The 12015-nt window shown below is 36.1% G+C and overlaps 1 protein-coding gene across 1 annotated transcript in view; it reads right to left on the reverse strand.

Annotated features, from left to right (window-relative positions):
• Nucleotides 1–12015, reverse strand: part of PRKDC (protein kinase, DNA-activated, catalytic subunit) — a 174792-nt gene that overhangs the window by 56991 nt on the left and 105786 nt on the right. Inside the window, exons 53-60 of the mRNA XM_043967385.1 lie at nt 11673–11797; nt 11431–11580; nt 10077–10250; nt 8792–8890; nt 6410–6617; nt 5391–5580; nt 4431–4646; nt 156–268 (exon numbers count right to left, since the gene is read on the reverse strand). Of these exons, the coding sequence (XP_043823320.1) occupies nt 156–268; nt 4431–4646; nt 5391–5580; nt 6410–6617; nt 8792–8890; nt 10077–10250; nt 11431–11580; nt 11673–11797 (1275 nt within the window). The remainder of the gene's footprint in view (nt 1–155; nt 269–4430; nt 4647–5390; nt 5581–6409; nt 6618–8791; nt 8891–10076; nt 10251–11430; nt 11581–11672; nt 11798–12015) is intronic.

Consider the following 12015-nt stretch of genomic DNA (forward strand, 5'->3'; position numbering starts at 1 on the left):
CAGCTGATATATGTATATCTCAACCAAGTCTGACAGTATATGCAGCATCATGTATGCCTTCTCCATAATAATTCTCTGGTAAGACATGAAAACAGATTTCCTTGCCAGTCCTCTGGCAACAGTATCTTTAAGCAAATTCTTTAAAAAGAACAAACCTTTTCTCTCTTCTGTTCAACAACACCTTTTCTGGCATAAATCAAACTAAGTTTCTCTTTATCCTTTAAAAATCGCCTCCGCAATCTTAGGATTTCTGCCCGTTCATCTATACCTAAAGTACAGGAAGAAACAGTTATTATTAAAATTTTTTAAACTGCAAAGCACCCCATTGCCGTTTGAATTTTTATACCATATTCTAAACTCTTAATCTCCCTCAAATTATTTTTTTTGTTTTTTTTTAAAGCTTAATTTTTTTTAATTTTTATTTTTTTTATATGTAAAAACAAATTTATTTTAACATCAATTAAAAAAAATTGTTCCAACTTCTCTTCCTCCTCTATTCCCACCCCCACCCACTAGAACTCAAGCATTTCAAAATAAATTATACATGAGTAGTCATGGAAAACATTCCCACATTAGCTAGGTTGTGAGAAAAAAACAGTCAAAAAACTCCCAAAACTTCAGACTAAGGAATTGTTAAAGAGTAAAAACATTTTTTTAAAAAATGTGTTTCCAGGGGCAGCTAGGTGGTGCAGCAGACAGAGCACCGGCTCTGGAACCAGGAGCACCGAGCCCAAATCCGGCCCCACACACCCAACACCCACCAGCCACATGATCCCGGGCAAGCCACCCACCCCCAATTGCCTCACCAAAAAAGAAAAAAAAAAGAAAAGAAAAAAAAATGTGTTTCCATCTATTTCAGATACTATCACTTCTTTCTCTGTAGATGGGTTGCCATTTTCATAGTCCTTCAGGGTTATATTGGACCATTGCCTTGCTGAAAATAACCACATGCTTCCCAGCAGATCATCTTACACTATTGCTGTTATTTTGTATACAGTGCATTTCACTCTGCTTCAGTTCATGTAGGTCTTTCCAGGTTTTTCTAATAGTATCCTGTTCATCATAACCTAAATAATGTACCTTAAACTTGACAAAGAATTTTCTTCGTATTAGCCCAGCAAAGTCATCATAACTATTTCCCTCCATCCTATTCCCTTCCCATGATATTTACTCTATTTTCCATCTTCTTTTAAACTATTCCTCCTCAAAAGTATTTTACTTCTGACTGTCCCCTCCCCTACTCTGCACTCCCTTTTTTTTCACCCTTCCTTCCTTACCCTCTTCCCCTCATACTTTCCTGTAAGGTTAAATAGATTACTCCTCCCAACTGGGTGTGAATGTTATTCCCTCCATGAGCCAACTCTGATGAGTTTAAGGTCTTTGAGCTAATTCTATGTTCCAAATTTTCTTCCTCCCTCTCTCCTCAACCCTCCCTATGAAATCAAGCAATTCAATATTTCATACTTGTGCCGTTATGCAGAACATCTTCACCTTCCTTGAAAGGATTTTGCTTTTTACTACTCTCTCCCAGAATCTGCCCTTCCCTCCTTCCCCTCCCCCCCCCTTATCTCCCTCCCCTCCCTCAGGGCAAAATATATTACTATACCCACTTGAGTATGTATGTTAGTCCTTCTCTGAGTCAATTCTGATGATATTAAGGTTCAAACACTCCCCAATTCCTTCCCCCTCTTCCCCTTCCCTCCATAAGCTTTTTTCTTGTTTCCTTCATATGAACAACCTCTCCCCAGACCATCACTCCCCTTCCCCCTCCCCCAGTCTATTTCTCCTACACCTCAACCCTATTTTAAGGATGTCATTATGGGTTAGTTAGGTGGCACAGTGGACAATGCACCAGCCCTGGACCCAGGAGGCCCCAAGCCCAAATCCGGCCCCATACATAAGACACCCCACAAAGAACAAAACATAACATCCCTTCATATTCAGTTCAGACCTGTGTCCTCTGTATTATCTTCCCATATAGGAATGTTAACAGTTTGATCTTTTAATATCCCTCATGAAGTCTTTTTCCTGTTTATCTTTTTATGCTTCTCCGGGGTGTTGTATTTGAAAGTCAAATTTTCTATTCAGTTCAGGTCTTTTCATAACAAATGCCTGAAAGTCTTCTTTCTCCTTGAAGTTCCATGTTTGCCTCTGAAAGAGGATGCTTAGTTTTGCTGGGTATGTGATTTTTGGCTGTAGTCCCAGTTCCTTTGCCCTCTGGAATATCATATTCCATGCCCTCTGGTCCTTTAATGTAGAAGCTGCTAGATCTTGCTTTATCCTTATTGGAGCTCCACAGTATTTAAATTCCTTTTTTCTAGCTGCTTGCAATATTTTCTCCTTGACCTGGGAGTTCTGGAATTTGGCTACAATATTCCTGGAGGTTTTCCTTTTGGGATCTCTTTCAGGAGGTGATCGGTGGATTCTTTCAATTTCTATTTTAGCTTCTGCTTCTAGAATATCAGGGCAATTTTCCCTCACAATCTCTTGGAGGATGGTGTCTAAACTCTTGTTTTGGTCATGGTTTTCAGGTAGTCCAATGATTTTCAAATTATCTCTCCTAGATTTATTTTCTAGGTCAGCTGTTTTTCCAAGGAGATATTTCACATTGCCTTCTATTTTTTCATTCAATTGGATTTGCTTTACTGTGTCTTGGTTTCTCATAAACTCACTAGCTTCCATTTGTTCAATCCTAATTCTTAGGCAATTATTTTCAGCAGACAGTTTTTTAATCTCCTTTTCCATTTGCCTTTTCAAACTGTTGACTTTTTTCTCATGACTCTCCTGCATTGCTCTCATTTCTCTTTCCATTCCTTCCTCTCTTTCTCTACATCTTCGTTCTATCTCTCCTACTTTCTCTTCAAAGTCCCTTTTGAGAGCTTCCATGGCCTGAGACCAGTTCATATTTTTCTTGGAAGCTTTGGATGTTGGAGCTTTGACCCTATTATTATCTTCTTCTTCTGAGGATGTATTGTGGTCTACCTTACCCCCAAAGAAGTTTTCGATGGTCTTCTGCTTTCTCTGCCTACTCATCCTGGCTTACTGTTTCTTGGCTTTTTACTCCTTAAAGTGTAGCGCTGCTTCCCGGACACACTGTTCGTGCTACAGCGTGGCCCAGGGGGTGATTGGGCTTCTTCTCAGCCTGCCTGGCTTGTGAGTAATCACAGCTGCTTTCTCTTTGACCCGGAAACAGAAGTCTGATTGAACTGATTCTCTATGGTCGGAAGCTTGGCATGCTTTTACCCCTCCCCCACTGGGCCACCACCCCTCGATTCAGCCCACTGGTTCAGACCCAGGGCGCTTTGCCCCAACTCCAGCAGATACTGCCTCCACTTCACCCCGGCCTACCTCCGAACCCCCTCACCAGTCCGTGATCGGAGCCTCAGAAGCTGCTGGTGCTGAAGACTCTGACGTGTTGGAGGCACTGTCCCTGGCTGGGTCCGGACCGCGCGCTGAGCTGTTCAGCCTGATCAGTAGGTGATCAGAATTGCCCTCTTTTGCAGAGAAACAGTCTCACTCTGTTCTTATGTGCATTAGGCTGTTCTGGGTTTTGATTTTTACCGCATTATTTGGGCGTGAATGGACGGGTTTATCTGGAGCTTGTGGGAGTCACAGCCTCTCCTCCGCCATCTTGGCTCCGCCTATCTCCCTCAAATTATTTAAATAAATCCATAAGAATTTCAGCACCTTTTGTGACAACCAAATCCTCTACTACATTTAGGGAAGATGATAAATACAAAAAAGTCTAAGCTTAGATGGGGAAGTTTAAAGTTACTTACTAAAAATGAGACAAATTATTAAAACATTCATTTTATTTATATTTCACTACCAATAAACTTTTTTTAAAAAAACCAACAAATAAAACTTGCTTAAGGGAAATGGTTTTAAGAAACAAGTAGGCTATATCATCTTTAGTCAAACAAATCCTCATAACACCACCACATCTCAATCTGAAGGTGCTTTTAATAATTTTCAGAGAAGACATGAAGAACAAAGAGAAGAAATGCAGCAAAAGGCTGTTAACTTAGATGAGAGGAGAGAATAACAAGATAAGTTTTCCCCAAAGCTAATGTCCAAGAGCTTATTTAATTTTCTATCCACCTTGAAAAAAATGAGCATATTCTACTTATAGTCTCTAGAGTATAGCTGCTATTTTGAAGCAGGAGAAAAATGAAGGGAGGCAAAGAAGAGATGACTGTGAAAACTTTCTCCTCACAGTCTACCTTCTATAAATAAAAGGCTACTCTGCCTTTAATTTGCTTAAGAAAAAAAAATGTTAAATGTATATTGTCTGAATGGACAAGTAAACGTATGTGCATAAATAGGTAGGATGAATGTTAGTGATGCTCTACTCAAACCACTGCTCTGGAGTGCAGAAAGTTTCAAGTGTATGTCAATCGCTGTATTTTAGTTGTGTAGTATTACTTTACCTTTGGTCTTGTTATCTACTTCATCTCCTGGCAGCCCCAATCTTTTTTTCCCAAAATTAGGTCCCACGGATTTCAAGGCTGCCCTCTGTGGTTTGTCAGTCCTCTTATGAACAAACAGCAAGGAAGAAGACAATGACTCAGACAAGGATGGATTTGTATATTCTGCAAAGGTGTCAATGCTGCTTCCAGTCAGCCAGTTAAAAGAGTTTCTGCCAGCTGTAAAATAATTATCACTCCATTATAATGAGGCTTATTATTATTATTTGGATTCAGACATACAATAACCCCCCATGATTACTAAATAAAGACAAAGCTCGCTAGAAGATCATTTATAAATTAAGTATCAGTAATATCATCACAGCAATGTGATATAGTGAATAAAGCATTAAGACTAGGAATAAGATCTAGATTATAATGCTGGGTCTGTCACTCACTGGCTTCGTGACCTTGAGCAAACCTGAGCTTTAGTTTCATAATCTTCAGATTTAACATATTTGATTAATTATTTCTAAGGCTTCCTTCTAGCTCCAAAATTCTATTACTTACACCAGTATTATTAAATGGAACTACTGTACTTGTCAAATAATTACAAAACAGATCTGTTTTCATAACCACTATAATAGAAAATTGTTAGTATTCAAAAAGAAAACCTTCAAATTTACATAATCAGTTTTTTAAAAATTAGATATTGTATTTTTTGGAACTATGTTAACTAAAGCAAAACAAAGAGAAGTATTTAATAATTCAGTGGTGGGCATGTGTATATCTGTAGTGAAACAAAAGCAATTAAACTATCTATTTATAGTATTTCATTAATTTCTAAATATATTAATTTCACTTTAGTCATACCTTTTCTTTTCAAATATCAGTTATTAAAATGAATATAGTGACATATAATTTGTCTTGTGCAGACATGAAACTAAAGAGTCATATAAAATTAGGGATCTAGTTGACATTTACCTGCATTTTGTGTAGGAGTAAATTCATATTGTTGTTGGGTAGCTCTTATTTGTTTAGTTATCAACCGTGGCAGTGAAAGGGAACCTTCTTGCGATCGGTTTCTAGTAGTATTCTGGGAGGCCTGAGTCTCTATAAACATTGGGGTGAGAACAGTACTTCGATAACGCCAATCAGAATCGATATTATATTCCTATATGTGAACAAGTTTGAAATGAAATGAAATAGTAATGTTTTTCCCTTTTATCAACAATAAATTATTTAAAATTCAACATTGTCAATAGCAAATATCCACTGTAACTCCATTTGCTTTTCTTTAACTCCTTAAAATACCATCCTGTCAACTTGATATCAGATCATTCAAAAGTGTTATTTCCAAGAAACCCGCCCTCTTCATCTCCACCTTTCCTGAGCCCTCTTAATTCTAGTGCCTTTCCTCTCAGTTATTTCCTATTTATCCTGTGTGTAGCTTTTTTGTTATTTGAATGTTACCTCCACCACTGGACAGTGAGCTTCCTGAGGGCAAGGACTGTCTCTTACCTTTTGTTATATCCCCAGCACAGGGGGGGCACTTCATAGATATTCAATGACTGACTTTAACTCTTTTTTGAGTCATTTTTAATTAAGAAGATTTTAAAATAAAGAATCTTCAAATTCAAATTGCCTCACTTTAAAAAAATGCTTAGTATTAAACTTATAATTTATTTTCTGGCAATTATACAAGAAGGGATAAGTATAAATAAGCATCTGAAACAATCAGTTTCATTGTTTTAAAATTTTTTCCATCTTTCTAGCTAGTCTTGTTATATACACAACAAATTTATACACAATCAGAAATATTTTAGTTCAACTTTTATAACATTTTAAAAAGAATTAAGATTTCCAAATTCCAAAGTCACGACTATGTCATGACACATATGTTGCTCTTTTGTAGTTTTCCTTTCTGCTCTAAAGGAACTTAACATTTTAAAAAAAAGTTTAATATTAACATTTATTTGTAACCATGTACACAAATGCCTTACCTGGAATTTGCATTCTGAAAGGGGATGCTCAAATATATGTCTTGAATAATCTGGGCTCTTGCTGGTCATTTCAAGCAGAAAATTTGTTGCTAAACTTAAATAGTGCATTTCTATTTTAGTAGAGTACAAAGACCTCAGAGCCAGTAAGCGATCCAGTATATTTGATGGTAACCTGGTTTCATGACTCCAGAAATTTCTAATAGTTAATCTGTAAGGAAAAAAGGGAAAAAAAGCTACCCATTATTACCAAAAGTAATATACTGTACAGTATGAAATCAAAGAAATTTAAGTTTTTAGATCAGCAAATATAAACAATCCATTATTTCCTGACTAAATAATTTTCTCTTTCGTTTTCTGAAATGTTTAAAAGTTAAATCATATCAATATGTCAGATAAAGGATAACTAAAAAAAAAATCCAGATTTTAATATTAAAAATAAAGACTTGCAAAGGACAAGAACAAATAGTTCTAGAAAGAACTGCAAGCTGTAAACAACCACAGGAAAGGCTAATTTAAATCACTAATAAGAGAAACGCAAATCAAAACAGCTCCAACAGGCAAAGAAAACATGAGATGAGAACAGTCAATGTTGGAAGACAGGGCACAGTTGGTGGAGTCGTAAATGAGTAGAACCACTTTATAAAGCAATTTGGAATTATGTAAATACATTGACTAAATTGTCCAAACCCTTTGTTCCAGATATTCCACATCCATGTTTATACTCCAATGAAGTAAACTGATAAGTCCCCATATACACCAAAATATTTATAGCTACACTTTCTGTGAACTGAGAACAAAGTAAATGCCCATAGATTGGGGAACATCTGAACAAACCATGGTACATAAATATATTAGCATATTATCCTGCTATAAGAAATTAATAATATGATGAATACAAAGAGGCATGGAAAGATCTCTACGACCTGATAAAAAATGGAGTAAGCACAGTAAAGAAAACAATATATAAAATGACAACAATGGAAATGGAAAGAACCACCACAAAATAATCAAAAATGAATGCTGCAAAATTACAAAGAATAAGCATGGTTCCAAAGACAAGATGTGAGAAAACATCCCCACCCCACTCTTTTACAAAGATGGAAGGTCCATTGATATTGTAAGTACATTTCACATATTTTCAGAATTTTTGGATGTATTAATCTTACAGGCTTCTCCCGCCTCTTTTTCTTTTAAAAAATATTGTTATATAGGATGATGACTCTCTGGGAGGAAGAGAAAGAGGAGAGATACCAGGAGAAAATTTGGTGATGTAACAAAAGACATCAATTGAAAAATATTTTCAGGAGGCAGCTAGGTGGCGAAGTGGATAAAGCACTGGCCCTGAATTCAGGAGTACCTGAGTTCAAATCTGGCCTCAGACACTTGACACTTACTAGCTGTGTGACCCTGGGCAAATTACTTAACCCTCATTATTGCCCCACCAAAAACCAAAAAAAAAAAAAAAAAAGTATTTTCAAAAAGTTAAAAATTTAATTGTAGCAAAATGCTTCTTAAAATTATAATGAATTCCATATAAATTATAATGCTTTTTGCTATAATGACAATTAGTTCACCCAAATGCCTGGCCCCTTGATATAATCCATATTTGTGAGGCAATGTATAAAGTTGTCTTGTCTTTTTTTTTTTAAAAAAAGAAATCAGGGGGCAGCTAGGTGGCGCAGTGGATAGAGCACTGGCCCTGGATTCAGGAGGACCTGAGTTCAAATCCGGCCTCAGACACTTAACACTTACTAGCTGTGTGACCCTGGGCAAGTCACTTGACCCCAATTGCCTCACTAAAAAAAAAAAAAAAAAAGAAATCAGCCTGATTATCATCTTGCTTCTATGTTAAATTATCATAATGGTTTATTCCAAATTTTAAGGCCTCAAACATCTAATTTAGAATAAATGTGCATGGTAATAGCTTTACTCATATCTGAGATTAATGAAGAAATGAATTAACATTTTAATTTTATATCTTAATTCACTTCCTTGTCACAAAAAAATTCATTCTTTGCCCAGTGTGACCTCCCCTATAGATGACAGATAAAATGTAAAAATTCTAAAAACAATTTGATCACCTCTCTAACACTATTATAATTTGCAGAATAAATATCTATCTGTAATTGGTAGAAGCTTCTTCACGGGGAAGTTCTCTACATCAATGAAATCACAGATCCAGATCAAAAAATAAAAAATTTTTAAAGATACTTAAAATCTTAAAAAGTTAAATTTAACTGAACATTAGGAAAAAAGACAATAGAGATAATTCTGTTAAACCATTATCCTGAAGTTTCTCAAACTATGATAAATTGTACTGACAAACAACTGTCAAAACTAATTTCACTGTCTTGGTTTTCATATTCTAGAAGAATCACCTACTGAAGTCCAAGATTTTCATCCATCAGTCCTTGAAGCAGTGTTTCTTTTGCCAGCTTAAATACTTCCTGGGATTCTTCATCAGTTTGACTTTCTAGGTCCCTTTAGAAGATAAAAAAAATATTAACTTTTACCTGGTTAGATAAAAATAGTATGACTGATAGTCTATTCTGAAGCAATAAACTGCCAGCTCAGTTTCCATTTAAGTGCTGTTTTAAACTAAATTAAAAGGAATTTTCTTCAACCAGTTGAGTAAGTTACATTATGAAAGATTTCTGGACAGATATGGGTAAGAATTACACAGTAAGAGAAGGTATGGATAGAATGCAATTTGCATTAGGGGAGGGAGTAATCCTGTAGATGAGATTATAGTTTCACAGAAGTGTTAAAGGTTATTTACTTCCAGAATTAACAAAGACCAATATCCATGTAGCAAGGAAACCATACTTTCTCTGAGGCATATGCAATCAATAAAAGGTTCTGTCAAGAAATATGACAGACATCATGCTATCATCCTCTTTAAGCATCTTTTATGACCATCACTGTTACCTGATCATGACAGGTGGAGCTGTGGTAGAAATAATGAAAAAGAAGGGGAAGAATAGGAACAGAGATGAAAAAAAAATAAAAATATTAAAAGGATCTTCTGGGGCCATTATAATAAATGGTGAGATAGATTTTGACCATTCTAAGAAATGATGGATAGCATACTACCTCAATCCCCGCATATGCATATATCTATCTATATATCTATATCTGTACATCCACATGTACAGATTTCCTAAAAGAAGAAAACTAGATAAACAATACCTCCCTCTTCTGGACAAACCTTGAAATAGCATCATAAGAATAAAGTTGGGGGGGGCAGCTAGGTGGTGCAGTGGATAGAGCACTGGACCTGGATTCAGGCGTACCTGAGTTCAAATCCGGTCTCAGACACTTGACACTTACTAGCTGTGTGACCCTGGGCAAGTCACTTAACCCCCATTGCCCCGCAAAAAAAAAAAAAAAAAAGAATAAAGTTAGGGAAAGACTTTCACAATTCACCTTTGACAAAAAATAGAGTTAAGTATATTGTTTACAATGGGTACATAGTTATTAAACAAAGACACGTTTTAGGAACAGTTTCTCTGCCTTGAAAAATAATCTAACTTTATGTAATAGTCTTATAACATGTCATAAAGTATCAGCACCCTTGAAGATATTCTATAGAATGCCAAATGTGCCATCATCTCTGAAATATAGGGTATTATTAAGAATAGAATAGAACTCTGATAACAATCCATACCTGTAATTATCATGAATCCACATCAGGATGTTATACATTTTTTCCCGACACGCTGGAGAAGGATGAGAGTTAAACTCCACAACACAATTTAGAAGTTCTCGTAGTTCTACTGGTTTCAGTTTTGCTAGCATTGTATAAATTATATCCAAACAAACTTTTTGTCTTTCATCATCTCTAGAATGAACGATATCAAAACCATGAGTTTTATAATCTTCCTTGCTTTACTTCCTTTGTTACAAAGTATGTATTAAGAATCCCTGTGTATGTGATTGTGGGTTATATAACTGAAAATGAATTATAAGAACACTGAACAACTATGACTTTATAGAACTTTATAGAGTTAAGCATGCCTCCCTTCTCTCAGTTGAGAGATGGTGGGCTATGTGTGCAGAATAATGGATTCATTGTCAGACTCGGCCAACATATAAATTTGTTTTGCTTAACTAAATGTCTTTTATTTTATTATTTTTAATAAGGGCTGATTCTGGGGCAGCTAGGTGGCGCAGTGGATAGGGCACTGGCCCTGGAGTCAGGAGGACCTGAGTTCAAATCCGGCCTCAGACACTTAACACTTACTAGCTGTGTGACCCTAGGCAAGTCACTTAACTCCAACTGCCTCACCAAAAAAACCCAACAAACAAGAACAACTAAAATAATAAGGGCTGGTTCTATTGGCCTGGGAGTGGGGAAGAGATCACCGGTAGTGATAGATGTTTAAAGAAAAGTACAATAATAAAAACATGTATTTTTTTCAAATAAATTACAACATCAAACTAAACACCTTAGAAGGATTCTATGATAAAGACAATGGTTTCAAATACCAATGCTTTACCCATAACATGCACTCAGTATTTATTGAATTTGTTCTAATTTTAAAATAGAACTATTCTAAACTAACTAGGCAAACATCACAATGTACCTGCCTCACAAAATTACTCTTAGCTCATCATCCCCCACATGCCTTCCTGTTCATCCATTTTAAATTATTAGTGGCCACAGGCATGTTTCCTGAACATAAGCCCCATCTGCTCCACACTCTCAAAGAGGACTCTTTAATTTCTGTCTTTGGATCAACATACCCAGAAGTGTAGACTCTTAATAGCTGGATGGGACCTTGGTGATCACCTTCTCTGGGATTCTCTTTTTCGGATGAAGAAAATGAGAGCCAAGAGGTTAAATGACTTGTCCATAAAACCATATAAATGAGTTAGTGGTCGAGCTGAGACTAAAACTGACCAGCTGGAACTGACTCCCAGATCAGAGCTCTTTTCCACTTTCTTCATGCTTTAGTGTCTATTCCATGCACTCACTGACTAATGAGCCAAAACATATGGATGGCAACTTCCCTACTCACCGATGTCTCATGATCTGGATGAAATCCTTACTCTTCAACTGTAAGTAGAGATCATGTATTTCCTCTGCACGACAAAGTACCACCTCCAAACATAATGTTTTCATCACTCCATGAAATTTTGGCAACAAGAAGAACACAGCATTCATAAACCTTGAAACAGATATAGTTCATAAAGAGGATAAAGAACACCACTTTCCCATCACCAAAACCAAGAAAATGTTCATCATCACTCAATATCCTACCTATCAGCAAGAGGAGGGAAGGTCTTCACTGCTTTATTTAAACACACAATAAATTTGTCCTCCTTAGTGTTCTGATGTTGCTTTAGTTGTTTGACAACTAAGTCAAAAACGGAGTCCTCCAGCACCTGGAAGATTAAGTAAACTTTAAAACAAAGAAAAACACTTCAAACTTAAGGGGCCATTTTGTCAACTACTAGTGACAAATTATACTTTGGACTATTTAAATGAACATAAATGAAAATTAATGGACTCACCTATAAATAAAAATGTAATAACTCACATTAGTAGTACTTTTAAGCTGCCTACGTCACAACAAACCTGTGACATAGGTATATTAAATATT

Source organism: Dromiciops gliroides, chromosome 1 (assembly GCF_019393635.1).
Source record: "Dromiciops gliroides isolate mDroGli1 chromosome 1, mDroGli1.pri, whole genome shotgun sequence".
NCBI classification, from domain to species: domain Eukaryota; kingdom Metazoa; phylum Chordata; class Mammalia; order Microbiotheria; family Microbiotheriidae; genus Dromiciops; species Dromiciops gliroides.